Source organism: Clytia hemisphaerica, unplaced genomic scaffold (assembly GCF_902728285.1).
Source record: "Clytia hemisphaerica strain Z4C2 unplaced genomic scaffold, Clytia hemisphaerica genome assembly, whole genome shotgun sequence".
Lineage (NCBI taxonomy): Eukaryota > Metazoa > Cnidaria > Hydrozoa > Leptothecata > Clytiidae > Clytia > Clytia hemisphaerica.
The window spans coordinates 685,088-702,980 of NW_027104448.1; the positions used below are offsets into that span (position 1 = coordinate 685,088).

A 17,893-nucleotide genomic window follows, 5' to 3' on the forward strand; every position below is an offset into this window, starting at 1 on the left:
TTCAAAATGTCTTCAAGCACTTGATCTCCTTCAAGAGTAACATTTTTCTGAAAATGAAAAAGTGAGATTAAGCTATTGTCCAGTGCATAGAAATAGGCTCCACACTTTTGGATGTCTTGTGATGCACAAGAATAAAAAGTTCACTAATAATAAAGCTGGCAACTCTTAAGAAAGCAACAGAGAGCTCTTTACAAAAGATTATAATGGAATAAAATTTTGGACTACCTCCTTCTTTTTTTTGTTTCCAATGGCGCTAAACATTGTTGTAATAGTATTGTTCTTCATTGTCTTGCCTCCTTTTGAGCTCTGTGTAAACACAAAATCATTGAATGTAACATTAAGAAACAAACTTGGCTATTAATCCTATTATTATCAAGCTTTTTGGGGGTTCCTGTTATCAAGGGTGTTGTCAACCACGCCCTGGCACTTTTTTGCTTATAGTTCACTGAAAAATATTTTTGTAATTACCTGATAGTAATTTTTAGTTTTGTGATTTTTTTGAAAGTTGTAAATTGAAATCTGTTTTGAATTTTTTTACTATACTTGGTATCATGGTGCAAAGAAGACACCGAAACGTCAAATAATGAATAAAATCAAATTTTTAGTTTTCACATTTTTTATCTAACGAAAAATATTTTGACACTCAAAATTCAATTTTGTAAAAGCAAGGGTTTATAACAATAACTTTTACCAGTTTCAGTAAAGGAAACAATTAAGTAAAATTATTAACATTGAAAATTTTTAACTCTTATTGATTTTCGCTTACAACAAGCATAACTTCATTTTATTCAAAAAGCATGTATTCTCTTACCTCTTTTTTCGTTTTCTTGAGTTTCTCAAATTCTATAAATTAGAAAAAAAATTCAATAAAGATTCTTATCAAATAAGTTTTTTTTCAAAGTTGTCAATATGATTTAAAAAAATAAAGATAAACTTTAATTTTGTTCACTAATTTATCTTTAAAAATAACGTAAAATAGCACACCAAAAATTACTTTTACCTTTATCAGGAATTTCATTTGGATCATCATCAAAAATTTCTCTACCATCATCTGCATACCCTGTTCCATCTGAAATTAGGGAAATTGAAAACTTTATTGAGTTGCTCAAATAATCATCTTGAAAAGCCAGTAGAGCTATTTAAAAGACAGGTAGTCTTGATGATTCAACATCACAAAAGATTTCGTCATTTTCTAAGATACCTCCCTTAATTTTTTGCCCACTTTTTATTTATTTGCAGACAAAATGCACATAATGAATGATCAAGATCAACCATCAAAAAAATAATTAATCATAACTTACCATCATCAACAATAAAATCTTCTTCTTGTCGTTCTTGAACAATTTTAGCATATTTATCCTCATCAACGACATCATAAATGTCTTTTTCATCTTCAAACTGAAACAAAAACATTAAATATTCTCAAGAAATGCTGCAAACTTTTTCCTCTTAAATTTGATGGAGATATCGAGTGTTTTTCAACCACAATTTTAAAGTGATATTGTTGATATACATATAAATATCAACTATCTTTTTATCCTTTTAAACTGTGTATGAAGTATTTAAAAAGAAGCTGTCAAGATAGGGCTTATATTCTAGATTACCTCATACTCAATCTTTTCTCCAGTTTCTCTGTTTTTCCTATAGTAAAGAATAAAAGCAAATTTCTAGTATTAGAAAATGTAGAGAAACACAGGGTATTTTGTCCCTTAAAAACTAAAAACTATAAAATAGGGTGTTTACACCTTTAGCTTTGTCAGTATTTTCAGATATTATATAGTGTAAGCCCCCCTCCCCCTTCCTTATTAGGGGGGGGACTTTTCATGAAGGGTTTCATAGGGAGGATAGGACTTTTTCCCATTAAAATAGGGTAGTTTGAGCTTCTAGGTGGGCAGGGTAAAATAAAGATAGGATATTTGGTATTTTTGACAAAATGTCGAGGTGCAGAGACACAACACTTATATTCATTTAATGTTTTAAAAAAAAACCGATGTAAAATAGGACAAAAATGTATTTATACTTGATCTTTTCAAGTGCCTTTTTTCGTGAACTTTTCCTTTCTGAACTCTGGCGGCTTGATCTTCGTGAGCCTAAAGATAAAAAATTGCATATGTATTTCATCAGATTTTATCAATAGTAAAATACTTCTAATTTCCTTCCAGGGCTTGCCCAGGTTATATATAAAAATTTTGAATTAAAACTTGTTTTTTTAATGTCTGCAAGAAGTAAAGCTGTTAAAAGCTTTGAAAGCTCAAATCATTTTCTTTTCAAATATAAAAAAATTCTTTTTTGACATATACAATCTGTCACAAATCCTGACAATACCGGGCAAATTTTAGGGAATAGAAACAGGCTTGTGTCTATGTTACCACTATGTAAAAAAATAAATTTCTTTGTACACTAACTTTATACACTATGCAAGTCTAGGGTTTATAATGCAAAACAATCCAAAACAGTGAGCAGGTAGGTAATGTAAGGGCGTGGTTGACTAATTTAGTGTGAGGATAAAATGAGGAGGGTAAAAATTGAGGTTTGACGTTTGAAGTAAAATATTTAGAACTTTCTGTAACTAGAAAAAGTCAAGCGTCAATAAATCTTGTCTATGGGCAAATACTTATTTTTACACACTAATTTGAACTCAGTTACTTTAATCTGACTAATTTTTTGGAAGATTTAATTTTGCGTTTTTGCTTTGTTTGCCAAAATAAAACTTGTGAAATCGCATAGGATTGATGAATGGCAAAATTAAATCATTAAAATTCAGATGTTTGGCTTAAAATACATTGTAATTTTGCTATTTGTAACAAAAATGTGGGCACTCCACCTTCAACGAAACAGCACCCAACGTTAAAAACTAAACGCATGCACCATCACAAATAATGGAATTCATTTTGTGCGCAGAACGCCCGCGCGGGAGAAAAACTTCAATCTGTCAAATCATTTTCTCTAGCGAAGAGTACGCGAAGCAATTCTAGCTTTACGATAGTACCGCAGATCATCAATCACGTGCGTTTGCGTAGGGTAAAATGGCAAAATGCGAAAATCGATTTTGGCAAAAAAATTTTGAAAAATGACCCTACAAGATTTGGCTATATCTTTTTATTCCATGAAGAGATTACTTTCCAATAAAAAATGTATTAACAATGAAGGGGTAAGCTTTCTAGAAATCCAAACATAAATTGCATAGCTTTTACCAAAAAATAGCACTTTAGGATCAGAAACAGTCAAAAACCAGCTTTTTCCAATTTTCTTCGAGTTACAGGAATTAATTCCTTCTTTGTTTTGATCTGAAATTTTCAGTAGGGGTGGCCAACATGGTTCCCTTGCTCATATCAGGGGGGCCCGAGACGGGGGTAAGAGAATTAAAGTTTCTAAGTAAAATCTTAATTATCACCCAAAAAAGTGCCTTTTTTATGTCCATATCTTTTAAATAGATTGTCCCAGCCTTATCCCTCTTTCAGTAAAGCTTCCTATACCTTTTGTCCTTCAGAAAAACCAAAAATATTGGCCTTAATTGCTTGCTTTCAGTTCCTGTAGCCAGTAGTGTGACCCCTTGTATTTCTATTTTGTGACCCCCTGTATTTCGCACGGGTTTTTTAATAGAGATGTCACATGACTCAAATCCCGCAGTCTTATTGGACTAGAGAAAGCGAAAGTGAAATCGCGCGATCTGATTGGATGAAAAAAGACTGCGGGAGCTGGAAAACGAATGGATTCTCTAGAATTCTCATTCGAAAACAGGATGGCAGCGAGAAAAGCACGTCTTTTGCTTTGGACGAAAGGTTGTAACTGTTATGATTTTTTCACAGAACATAGTAAAACAATTCAGGAACTTAGACCTCTTTACAGAATTTCAAAAAATCTGTTAGTTCTGGAGATATATTGAAAAGTTTAGACATGGGTAGTTTGCATTCGTGTTTCGCGTTCCCAAACCAAACGCACGTGCAATGGATAGTACAGTTAGGGAAACCATCCAGGATCCTGCCATTCTATAAGCCAGCAAAAACTAAATGACACTTGTAAACTTAAGTTTCTTACCATTTTCCATCGAAAACAACCAAAAAAATTGCTACTTCCCAAAGCCGGAGATCAAAACAAATTATCTTCCAAGATTATGGCGCCCTTTTGGATCTATTGTTAAGGCCATCTAAAATGGTGGAAAGAGTTGCGGAAAGACAAAGGCGCTCGCTGCGTCAAGGTGGTAACACCAAAACGCCCAATATGATCTTCCAACAGAAGGCGAGTTAGTTGCCGCGCGAGTTACGTAATGCACTCCACCGCAGCGCATAACGAAGCGTGTTTAAATGAATATCATTAATCATAAGAATATCTTATGTGCTTACTTTCAGTAAACTTTGAGTTCTTCATTGAAGATGAAGAAGGTAAGAAGATAAAAAATGCGCTGGATAATTTTCATTGTAACAGTTTGATCAATCATTGCTGAAAGTTTGAAAAAGTTTTTCCGACGCAAAAGAAATTGTCAGCCAATTAAAAGCACAGTGTGCTTACACTTACTATGTTTGCTACATCGTCTAGGCTAAAAAAAGTGCGAAAAGACACGAACGCCATTTTTTATTGAGTGACGTTATGATTTTTTTGATTGCGGCTGCGTACAGGAACTCGCCAAATGTTCCTAACTGTAGTATGCAATTATCATTATCCCTTTATTTTCATTCTTAGAACTTTTGCAAATAAAAAGAAAAATAGAAAAGTTGTATTTTTTACCGCTCTATTCACATACTGAATTTGAAAGATCTTCTTGTATGTGGCATTTTTTTGCAAACTTCAAAAAACTGATTTTTGTCCCGCCTTTGCGGGACTTTGGCTTAAGTGCTTGCGTGCAGCATAGGGTACAAAGTCCAAACATGCGTTTCCCGTAATTTTTGTATGAAGAGTTAGGTCCATACTGCCCTAACACTGCAGCAAATAAAAAAATAAAAGATTCTAACATCATGGTAGAGTAGAGAGGACCCTGCCGACGCACCGGACTGTCCGGTGTATTTGTCCGGTGGCAAAAAGTATCCTTTCGCTACACCGGACACAATAAGTCCGGTGTCAGTCCGGTGTTGCATACAGGGAATTTTGAACGCCGGACATTTATGAAACAAAAAATTAAGACGCACCGGACTGGTCATGTCGGTGTTTTGATTGTCCAGTGGGAAAAATATCATTCTCTGACACCGGACATCCGACTTCCTTAAGTCCGGTGTAGAAATTGTCCGGTGGTAAAAAAAATTCTCATTTTACACCGGACTTTCGCGTGTCCGGTGTTCGTTAAGTCCGGTGCGTCGGCATGGTCCTGAGTAGAGCAGCGAGCGGAGCTGCGTGTTCGTTTGTTTTGAAATTTTGCTGCTCTAAATGGTCAGGCATTTGATGACTATGATGCAAGTTTCCCTCCACACCAACTGGCTGATGCTGATGCAAGTACGGGCTGTACAGGCGTCACGGAGGGTCCTATGCAGGTTTTTTACCCGACTTCACCACGCACGGTGGTACTACAGAATTGGTCTTATTGAAATGAATGTGTATCTTACCTACAGAGTCTGCCATACTGTTAGTCTTCTAATGAGGGAATGGAATATGTAAAACTGTTTGTGCATGTATTCTTTCAAGCAGCAGTTTTCTGCTGTAGAATGCAGCAGTGGTTGGAATGATTGTCTTCCTTCGTTTCGAGTTTTTCTGTTTTGTTGTGGCTTTTTCGCGCCAAAACTAGCAAATTGTTTGCAGGCTAATAAAATTTCAACAGGCTAAAAGCGCGGGAAACATAGTAATCTTCTAGTAGGTATCGATAGCTTCACGCATTTCACGCATGCGCTCCGTGCTATATAAGACGTGCCTCTTCTTTTAATGAGGCCCCCAGCGAACCCAAAATTCACGCCATCACGCCAATTTTTTTTCGATTTCACGCCATCACGCCTGAAAGATTTGATTTTCACGAAAATTTAGTTTTCACGCTCATATTTTGTTATATAAACATGTGTGTTTGGTCGTCAATCAGTTTTTCGGCATTCTCGTATGCGTAAGTCAAGATTATATCATTTTTCCTATCGAAAACACCCGAAAAATCTGGAAGAAATTTGACCTCTGTTTTTCTATTTTTAGTAATGCACAGGAGTCAAAGTTTTTTTGAGTGTTTTCGATAGGAAAAATGACGTAGTCTTGACTACAAATATTGTTGGACAACTGGTCACATTAAAGGGCACCGGTTTGAGGGCTGAGGTATATTTGAGTAAATTGACAAAGGCACCATGGTTGGGTAACGGAGAAAATTTTTGAATTTTGAAGGGTTCAAAGTGCTATTTTAGGACCCATTTCAATTCAATTTGAAAAATAATTCATGTAAAAATAATGGAAATCTTTTAAAAGTACAAGCAACATGAGGGGCCATGCCCCCTGGTCCCCCGTTGACGGGACCCATGGGCATTAATTGTGAATTAGCGTGAATAGTTTTCAAAAGGGGAGCGAGGAGGCGCAACCATGGTTTGCGCCGACGGGAGAAATTTTCAATTTAGTATAAAAAAAAATCGCCCTCGTTTACTCTCTTTTTTCCAAAATATGGTTTAAACATCACAGGATTCCTTTCATCAATCTGCTTAAAATTACACCTCATAATAAACCTGTTGCTTCTTTCTGTTTAAGGCTTTGCTACAAATGTATGTTTTCCTGAAATAAAGGATCTGATGTCTTTGATGCATCTATAAGAATAAGCATCTAAGAGAGGAAAATATTAGTTACGGAGGAAGCGCAACCATGGTTTGCGCTGATGGGGAAAAAATTTCAATTTTCGACCCTCTCATAGCATTCGACTTTATTATTTTGAAGACTAGCTAGCAACTGCTAAAAGCAATCGGAAGTTACCAGGATAAATGGCAGATGAATAGAACTGTTTGCACCGTTTCTTTTATGCTTTAAAATGAGATCTATAGGAGGCCCTATAGGAGGCCTCGCCATAGTTGGGGCCGACCAAGAAAATTTTGAAATTTAAACCCTCTAAATTGGCTAAAATGGACATAGAAATATGATTCAACTAATAAATATAATTTTCACGATCACGCTGAACTGCAAATTTCACGCCATCACGCCTAAAAAAACTCGATTTCACAATCACGCCGGCACTTCATTTTCACGCCATCACGCCGTTTTTTTCAAAATTTCACGCCATCACGCCACGAAAAACCCGCCATCACGCCATCACGCCATCACGCCAACCGCTGGGGGGGCCTCTTTAATGTCTGCCTCTTATGCTTACTAAACAATTTTTCGAAGTTCTTCTATTCGATAGGCTCCCTTATTCGATGAAATTTAAAGTCCCCGTCAACAAGAAACTCTCATAAACCACGCCCCCTTATTCGATAAGCTCCCTTATTCGATGAAAATTCAATTCCCCTAACAGATCGAATAAGAGAGCGTCAACTGTAGTAAACTTGAAATGTTATGAAACTTGCCGAAGTCTGTGAAATGAAGTAAACATGAAATATTGTTTTCTTTGGCTGCGATGTTGGGGATGTACCATGCAATATAAGGTCTAACTAAAGTGCCTAGCCTAAGACCGTGAGGATGACGGCCTGTCGAAGGAGGATGACAGTCATATCCTGATGAGGATGACAGTCATATGAGCGTGGACTGTGATGACAGCCTTTACTCCTAACCTTATATCACCCGGGACGGTAACCTGACCTTAGCCCTGTCCTCGGAGAACAGGGTTTTGCATTGTAGTAAGAATGTTGCATGTGCATGTAGATACTATATACGATATATAAGCTGGCCACTAGGTAGGCGTAGGCGGTTCCGAAGGGACCCACTCACCGTGCACTAAGATTTTACTGAAGCGCCTAAGACCGTGATGATGACGGCCTGTCGAAGGAGGATGACAGTCATCATATGAGCGTGGACTGTAAGGATGACAGCCTCTATTCTTAACCTTATATATACCATCCGGGTCGGTAGCCTGACCTTAGCTTAGCCCTGTCCTCGGAGAAGGTTCGCATTGTAAGAACTGACCCTGACTTATCTATCAGGTATTCGGCCGGTGACCTGTTAAATCAGGTCTTCGGGCGTTAATTAAGGTCTTCGGGCGTTGATTCAGGTCTTCGACCGTTGATCCAGGTCTTCGGCCGTTAATTCAGGTCTTCAGCCGCTGATGTAGGTCTTCGGTCGTTGACGGAAAAAAACTTTGTTGTGTGCAAGTTTGGGTAGGTTTTTCGAGACCCTGTGAGAGTGAAAGTCGGACTGTAAAAATCTGATATATCTTTATAGTTTTGACTCGCACCCATTTTGATTTGTTTTGCATGTTGTGTCAACATCTCAGACTCATTTCTGGCTGGCATCAGAAAAATAAGATATGCAACCAAACCACAACAGGGTCAGAAACAATCGGTTAAATGCACTGTAATGGTACCTTTTCACTGCTCAAGAGCTGCACTTTAAGGGTCCAATTTCGGAAGCCGATTTTTTGGTGGCTCGTGCCGTCGTTTAGAAATCGAGTGCCCCCCCGGATCAATCGAGAATTGAGTCAATCGAGTGCCCCCCCCCCGACCAAAATTTCAAATTCGTCACTTTTTCCCGACGAAATTTTCAATTTAGTCACTTTCACCCAACTAAATTGTCCAAATGAAATGGTTTCCTTCACTAGCTCGAAAAAAGATCTTGTAATTCGACGTTTAAAGCACTATTTTCGGTTAATAAAGGTGTAAAAAATTTAGATTTATTTTTGGTTGGGGTTTCAAAAATTGGGTAAAAATTTTGGTCGGGGATAAAAAAATCGGGTGAAAGTCTTGGTCGGGTGATGAAATATTGGGGAAAAAATTCGTCGGGGGAAAATTTCGTAACCCCCTCAGAATTTTCGTCACTTTCCCCCGATATTTTTTCTCCGATAAGATATATGATGGATATGACATCTTCGCTCATTTAAACAGACTCCATATGCTATACTGTGTATTGAAATTTTAAGAATGAAACCTCCTCATTACTGCGAAAGTTCGACGAAAAATGGGGTATTTTGATTAAATCATAATCCATTATTTATATCATAAAAGTAGGACTAGCATAACATCAAAGGCATTAAAACAAACATTTAAAATTTGAATTTGATCTATGAAAGCAAGCCAATTTTGAAGAAAAAACCTTGCATCCGAAACGCTTTATAACCACATCTCACATTATTAAACTCACCACACTGCCCTTGCACAAAATTCCATTCATGTCTTGTCTTGTCTTGAAAAAGCCTTGTAGTTGTAAATTTGGAAACATTGGAAAATCTTCCATCGAATTTAATTCGCCCTGCACGTCATTCCCCACACTCTGCAACCCCACACCAAAGTCCAAATATTAGATTCACTTTTTGTCTTGTCTTGAACAAGCTCTGTAGTTTGTAATTTGTAAAAGTCTAAATTTGAAAACAATCAAGGGATCGAAATTAAAAGGAGATTCCAAAGGATCAAATGCTTTAAAACACGGGTTGAAATTTCTAATTTTATTAGAGTCGAGCTGCAAAGATGTTAACTACCAATCACACTGTCTTTTGTCGTGACCGTTTTTTTTTGAAAGGGAAAGTGATTGACGTAACCGCAGTCTGTATAACGATAAAGATGATTGGCGTCTTTTGGCCCATTTTTTGTTCTAATAGTGTAATTTTGATTTGCTATAGCTTTACAACGATACATATTTTTAGTATGCATGGCGTGATTCCAATTTTTCTGGCTTGATATAGCGTGATAGAGCAGGCCAGTATCACAACCCGATTCTATAAAATATGTAGTTCTGTAAATTCTAGAATCTACAAAATGTGTAGATTCTGTATTATCAGAAACTACATATATTGTAGATTTCAACCAATTGACAGAACTACATATATTGTAGAACCGGGTGTGATGATGTGTTGCATAGAGGCTATTGTTCACTATTCAACGCAATGAACCGATTTGGACAATTTTTCGTTGATACTTATGAGATTAAAACATTTGGAGTGGTGGCGTTATCAAAAGTGCCGCTTGGATATCGCTAAATATATAAATAAAAAAATTATTGCCCCCGCAGGAGCGCAGCGACGAGGAGGCACTCATAGCTTCACGCATATATATTGGACTGGAATTTCGAATCTTTGCGTTTTTGTTTGTAATTTGATTTCCGGCCAATTAAGTGTTCCGCAAAAATATGGCGGTAAATTATACAGCGGTAAGTGTTATACACATTTTCATATTACGTTATATGCTATTATCATTATTATATATTACATTTCATTAGTTTTGATTTAGCATTGAAAAGCTGAAGCGAGTGTTATAAATGCAAATTATAGAAAAAGTATATAATTACACCATAACACGAATTACAATTTTACTTTTGCAAATCAAAACAAACAAAATGGCAGACTGGTTATGATGATGAGCTGATTCTTTCGTCTTTGACTGGAAAAAGTGTTTTGTATGGCTAATTTTATTTCTTGTCTTTAAAACTGAATAAATACTGTAATTTAGTCAGAAGTTCATTTCAGCAATGATTTCAATTCTTTTTCTGGAATCTTTAAAGAAGTTTGCTCAAGTTTTCAAATGTACATTTGTTGATATTTTTGTTCAAACTGTAATTTATCTTTGTCTGTTATTTTATTAATAACTACCTTTATTGTTTATAGAACTTCTTGAGCTTTAAAGACCATTATATGGTCGTAACTCAGGAATGTCTTTCTTAACTTGGTAAAACAAGATACCGGCAAAGGACAAAAAAGTAGAATGTATGCATATGAAAACAAACTTTTTTTTGGTCTTCAAAATAGATTTACCTCATTAGAGTGTTTTCACTGTTTGTTCAGTGTGGTAAATCTATTTGGAAAACCTGAAAAAAGTTTGTATAATAGGCGCACATTCAACTTTTGCAGTTTTGGAGAAAAGATTGCATCATGAAAAAGTACTATGCACTTTAAAAAAAATTAGGCGCATTTCAACTTTTCTCGACTGTACGTTTGAATGGACCACAATGGCATTCCTTTATTTTTCTTTTGACCAACAACATAAAAGATTTTGCTTGAGAAGTGCAATCACAGCGTAGGCGAGTGGAGTCCGGGCCTTAGCTAGGATTGGTTTCTATTTCGCCTTATTTAAGATGGCGCAGAACTTTTTGATAAATTTTATCCGCAGTATCCTCTTGACTATTGTTTATTAGGCAAAGTAGCAATAGAGAGTCAATCAATCAATCAATAATTAAATCAATCAATAATCAAATCAATTAATTATTCCTGATTATTTTTTATGTTTCAATCTTTAAAGCATTAAAAGCTTTATAAATCTTTAAAGCATTAAAAGCTTTATAAGTGCATGACATGACCTTTCAGTTGGGGCATTTAGTGAAAGCTATGACTAGTATAAATAATATACATACTAACTTACAACCCTGTGTCACAGACTCGCTGGGGCTGGGACCCCAGCACATACTTGGAAGATTTGGCAAATGTTTCGTCCGCAGTAAGAAAATACCCTTGAATTTCGGCCACACTTGGAAATTGACCTTGATTTCATCACCATTCGAAAAATTGTACTCCAAAACCATATCCCCACTGAATTTTTCAACGTTTTAACAATAGAAATTCTATCCCCATTGGGATTTCTTTCAATAGGAATTTTTATTCCCACTGAGGAAAAAAGTTCCTCTAGGGCTGCAAGACAGGGGTGTTATCTTGTTTTAAACCGAAACTATGTTGTTTGAACAGATACTATCTTTCATTCAGTGGATATCTTAAGAGAACTATCTCGTTTAAAATGAAACTATCTCATATAGAACGAAAATTTTTTTAATTACTTGACAACTTCTTATAAGCTAAAAGTGAGCGATCAATTCATTATCTACTCTATTTTAACTTAATAGAATTCTTTATAATTCAAGATATAGTAGGCTTTCTACTAATCAGTTAAGTGACTAAGAACTCAAATAACTCTGCCTTTTGATTGATAACTTAGATAGTATCGGAGAGAGAAAAAACATATATCTTGTACTAAAATGAAACTACTCTCTAAAGTAAGTTAGAGACTTATGAGATGGATAGACAGAAACGGCAAAGAAATGATATTGATGAGTTTCCTTACAGAAGACCAAAACTGGACGACGATCAGGAGACATCCTGGGATGCTCAGTTGGTGACGTCAGAATCCAAATCACCTGAAATGAATGAAAGAAATCAATCGGAACAAAATCTACAGTTTGGAGATATATTTTCAGCATGGCAACAGCAAAAATCTGGTAAGAAATCTGTTGTACTTCTAAAATGATTTGTTTGAAACTCATTTGATGACGAGATCTCTGCTGTTTTTTTCTTATCCAAATCCTTAAAGAATTCAGTTGCCGATAAACATATCTACGCGTAATTTTCGGCTTTCATTTTATATGAAAAGATCCGGTATCCAATACCAAGGGATAAAATAAAATCTTATCAATATCATTGATTTTGTTTCTCTAGAAAACAATGGCTCCAGCGTAAAAGAAGTTGATAGCGATAAAGCACCATACATAGTATTGGTTGGCAATGTAGGAAGTGGGAAATCAACCATCGTTGAAAAACTAGCAGGTGTTGATGGTCGAAGCTCTTCATCAGCATCCAGTGCAACCAGATCTGCTGAATATTTCTTGACTCCTGATCAAAGTCTTCTCATTGCTGACACTCCAGGAACCAATCCTCGAAAGGATAAACTGGAACATAATAATGAGATTGCAGCTGCATTGAGTTATCGAGAGGTTTCCAAATTCATAGTAGTTGTGAAAGCAAGTCTACGTATGGACCAGACACTGGATGATATAAAGCAGTATTATGATCGATTTAATGCTCTCCCTGAAGATCTTGTCGGTGTTTTGGTGACTCATATGGATCTCCACAAAGAATGGGATGAGGAAGAAATATTGGAAGCTATTGACGAGGACTTCGAAATTACAGACGTCGTTTTCTCAGATCGCCAAAAAAAGGGTTTCGACCTTTGCAAAGATGTTTTAAGAACATGCAGAAAAACTTTTGTAATAGATATGCAGAGTGACCTGTTTTCAAGACTTTTCAGGTTTAAGGATAGTAATCGAAAAATTCTAAAAGTCACAAATGACTTCGTTAAACGATTTAAATCACTCAAAAAAAGTTTTGAGGGTCAGAGAAAGAACTTCGATGAAGCAGATCGGTGTCATCTTGATTGCGAGTTCTGGGCACTGTTCAAAACACATCTTACCGAAACAGCAAAACAGGACATGGTAAATGAATTGAATTTCAATTTTGAGAGGGAGACGAAAGATATGGAGGAAGGCTATCTGATGAACATGGTCAATCAAACTAACGCCGCAATGAATGACATACAAATTCGAATCGCTCGAAATCAAGATCCCTATGCATCCACCAAAAATTGCCCTCATTGCGGTAGGATTTGTGAAAATCCAAAAGCTCAAACATGTGGTAAACCAAAGCGTATTGAGCTGTCAACAAATTCTCCATGTACAATGGCACATTTTACATTTAAAATCATTGACTACAGAAAAGTCGAAATACAGAAAAAAAGTTTTGGTGGTCAATTTCAGGATAACAAGACAGGATGTGGTCAAAAAATCAGCTGGAATGAAATGATGAAAGTTAATCATCAAAAAATCACACAGATACAAAATCAGGGTCCAGTAAAACAACCTGAATCTAATCAGCGTCCAGTGGAACAACCTAAATCTGACCATCACGCAGATACAAAAAGCAGACAAAAGACCAAGCCCAAAAATCAACAGCCATTAAGTACAAGTGACACACAACGCATCAATCATGGTAGATCTCTACCAAAGAAGAATCCTACAAAGCATACTCATACAGAACCACCCAGATATGTACACCAAAAAGAAGAGGCTCCGAATCAATCTTCACAACCCAACAAAGGTGGAAGACAGAGATCAAACAACGACTTTAACCAAAACAATAAGTCGGCGAAGTACCACCCATATGACTATTCAGAAGAGGCTCCGAATCAATCTTCACAACCCAACAAAGGTGGAAGACAGAAACCAAACAACGACTCAAACCAAAACAATAAGTCGGCGAAATACCACCCATATGACTATCCAGAAGAGACTCTGAACCAATTTACACAACCCAGCAAAGGTGAAAGAGGTATTTCAAACAACGACTCAAACCAAAACAATAAGTCGAGGAAATATCCACCAAAGGACTATCCACAAGAGACTCTGAATCAATCTTCACAACCCAGCAAAGGTGAAAGAGGCAGATCAAACAACGACTCAAACCAAAACAATAGATCGAAGAAGTACCCACCAAAGGACAAACCAGAAGATGATGGCACAGTACCCTATCCTACACATACGCCTCCAAAAGGAGGTTACCAATACCAACGAGTAAGAGAAGATAAACCGTCACATACTGAAAAGTTAAAGAATCCAGCTAAGGGGGGACATAAAGAGAGAAATCGAGGAAAAACCTCACATTCAGCCTCAATGCAGAAATCTACCGATCCAAATCAACCAGGAGAGATAACCCAAGCTATATCAAGTGCAGATTACAAAAGTGAGCCAGACACCACCTTACTGCTCAAAGAGCCGAATGAAAGGAGTATACGCCACCTTTTGAAAAGACATTTTTACAAAAGTTTCAAAAGCATTAGATATTGCATTCCCACGTTTTTTGTTACTGTTAAAATCCTACAAAGAATTAACGAGCACGTATTCAAGACATGCTTTGGAGATAAGAACAGAGAGTATAAGAAGCACGATCACCTCATCCCAAAACAGCCAAAAGAACAAAACATCGAATATGTTTAAATATGTAAAATTAATGAATTATCATAATTATAGCGATTTAAGTTAAAGGTCACATTGGATTTTTTTATACTCTTGAGTAAAGTGATTGAGTGAGTCCCAGGGGTGAGGGGGTGCTGGGTTTACAGGGTAATAGTTTTTCAATTTTTCTTTCAACCCTTACAGGGACTGCCCAGGTTTCAAAAAGACATCTTTAAGGGCGGCACTCGCACGTACCCTTCACTTGCCTAAGTACCCCTCCCCCCCCAGTGAGTGAGTGAGCGAGCAAATTAAAGTACGTGATTAGGCTGTAAAAAACAACACCGTAATTGTAAGTTTATCAATTATGTAAGATTATCTTTATTTCAGTTTTTATTTAAATATTGAAACCTTAATGCAGAATGTTCCGAGATAAAAACTCTTTCCAAAAGGTATTTTTATTAATTTCGTTTTTTTTTTTTAAATATCATAACTCATACTTTCGTTTCTTGGCAAATTCAATCTGAAAGAGTGTCAAAATCGAAATTTACTCCCGCCCATCGTTACGCCTCATTAGTCACTATGATTTTGGTCTCTCCACTTTCCAGATAATGGTGTGACCCCTGATATATGCTAAATTTGAAGTATTGGTTGAAATTGGCAAGCTAAACTACAATCACGGTGAAAATATATTGAATTTAGCTTATTTCCTCCTTTTTCGAAATTTGGAGTTCGGGCGAGAAAGTTACTTTTGGGCTAATTGATAAATTTATTCGAGTATTTCAATTCGGGAGGGTTTATAGACTTTCAGGCTATATTCAGAACCCTATTGGGCTATTTTTGAACTTTTGGATCCTTAGATCCTAAGGTCCTAAGTTTTAAGTCTACCGTTAAAACTCAGAGTTAAAACTCTACCCTTCGAACCTACTTTAGATCACTTACAAATCGATTGTGGTTTCAAAACTTCCTGGTGAATTTCCAATTTTTCTCAAATATTATAACTTTGATTGTAGATTTAGTGCAGACTTAAGAAGCGGATAGAATCTATGGAATAATGTTCGTAAATGAATGGATTTTTCCCTACCCTGGTGTTAAGGGTTAAAAGTTCTCACACTGGTGTGTTTCTTTTTGAGAATCTCAAATTCATCTGAAATTTTAATAGTTTTTGGTGTATTTCAAATCTGCACTAGTTCACTGAGACAGGGGTGTATTATAGGAAAGATACTTCCAAAGTTCACGTCAAATTTAAATCCTTCAACAATTTTTGCTCCTCGCAGAAATTAGTTCTCGCAGAAATTAGTTCGGAATGTGGAATTTTTGATAGGTTGCAAGTGTCACAAAAACTGTAACTGTTGTAACAATTGCCACCGTAAACGGTTGTAAATTTCACTAATGTTTTTATAACCATTGCATTTATAAGCATATATAGGATCAGATATGACAAAAATTCAAGCATATACTAAGCATTGCCTGAGGCTACCAAAAATGTATTTTCTTAATTTTGGCTAAGATTTTACGGATTTTTGGAATCTTCCTAAATTTTTACTTAGAATATAAGCATCCTAATAATCATTTCCAGCCTTGTCAAGCCCTCCCCTAAAGCATCTCCAAGATTAGTTTCGAATTTTTGTATGCTTATAGAAAAAACATGTACTGATACTCACGGTAGACACCAGCTGGCACACAACGTTGTTTCAACGTTCATCTAACGTTATATGGACGTTATGAACGTTAAATAAACGGCGAAACAACGTTGTGTGCCAGCTGGGCATTCTGTCAGTAACAAGTTAAGAGCATTTTAAGGCTTTGTAGACTCTAAAACACCCGTTTTCTTAGGAATATGGGTAAAATGGTCACAAAATGGTGAAAATAAGAACATTTTAAGAAAACATCCCAAGGCTTCAAAAAACAAACGCGTAACGCATTTAACTACCTTATTGGCGCTTTTTACGTTGATTCTAATTCAGCGCCGGCCCTTGATATACGTCAATTTTAAAATTTCTGTTTATATCAGTTTTGTCAACAGACAATTGAGACAGTGACGATTTCAGGATCAAGAAGTTTAGCTGAGGTGGACTAAACACAGCTGGAAATAATCGGATTAAAATACTTGACCCCATACTATTGTTTCTCAATAGAAATTTTATGTTTTATGCCGTTTTAGGTGTATGGTAAGATAATGAGTAACTTGGGATATCATGTGCAAAAGCAGACCATTGTCTATCGCATATTAAAGTTGATCAATCAGGATTAGAATCTCTTTTATCGAACCAAGCAATAGATAAAATGTTTTCAGTAGCGCAAAGAGCTAGTAAGATAAAATCATATACCTTATTGCACGAAATTAAGTAGACGTGTAATCAGGGTTTGGTGTAATTAAAAAATTTCGTGTTAATTAAAACCCTTTAATTAAATCAGCCGTGGTGTCCTTGAAAAAGCAAATATATTTCGTGTTAATTTCTTTTGAGTATCAATACACAGGTTGCAAAATTAAAATCAAATCAAAATTAAAAGACAAATCACGTTTTTACTTAAAATTTTTATGTGCTTGTTACATGACATTTATTTCTGATTGGTTCGAATTTATTGACACTAATAAAGTTATCAGCTGTAAGTTGTTAAGCAACTTTTCCGAGTAATCACGTTTTGACTGCTTTGATTCTAATTTTGCAACCCGTGTAATTCAAGGCCGTTAATTAGATGTCTACTATTTCAACACATTATCACATATAATTCGACAGAATACGTAGATGGTGTAAATTTAAAACTTCTACAGATGTCTGTAGATTTACGGGTAGAATTATCATTCTACAAAGTATGTAGATTTCATATTTCTACAGACATCTGTAGAATTACGGCAAATTAGTAGATTGCTACACAACAGAGTCTATATTGTATACACCACAATGAGTAATTTAGCACTGACTAGTAAGGCCGAAGAATACTATGGGTTGGAGTTACGGTCGGGGTTGTGGATGGCGAAATCAGGCAGGGATAACTTCAAATTAGCCTATCATCTCGGAATATCAGCTAATTAGCCTAGAATAAGCAAATTAGCCTATTTCATACAGGCTAATTAGCCCATAATGAAAAAATTAGATTTTTGAGCCAAATACTAATAGTCGCATTCTATAAATCCTCAGATTAATCTCTAATCACTCAATTA

General features: G+C 36.0%; 1 protein-coding gene across 1 annotated transcript; it reads left to right on the forward strand.

The window, feature by feature from the left end:
* The first annotated feature begins 12,007 nt into the window (after positions 1–12,007).
* On the forward strand, positions 12,008–15,192 carry LOC136821032 (uncharacterized). Its single transcript, XM_067077267.1, has 2 exons — positions 12,008–12,225; positions 12,443–15,192. Exons 1-2 carry the CDS (start codon positions 12,024–12,026, stop codon positions 14,770–14,772), a joined length of 2,532 nt encoding a protein of 843 aa, XP_066933368.1. The 5' UTR covers positions 12,008–12,023; the 3' UTR covers positions 14,773–15,192.
* The last annotated feature ends 2,701 nt before the right edge of the window (positions 15,193–17,893 follow it).

What these genes read in the sequence shown, in the direction of transcription:
- LOC136821032 (XM_067077267.1), top strand. Translation starts at nt 12,024, where the DNA reads ATGGATAGACAGAAACGGCAAAGAAATGATATTGATGAGTTTCCTTAC. An exon ending in ATGGCAACAGCAAAAATCTG is followed by an intron (nt 12,226 to 12,442) that starts GTAAGAAATCTG and finishes TTGTTTCTCTAG; the next exon opens with AAAACAATGGCTCCAGCGTA.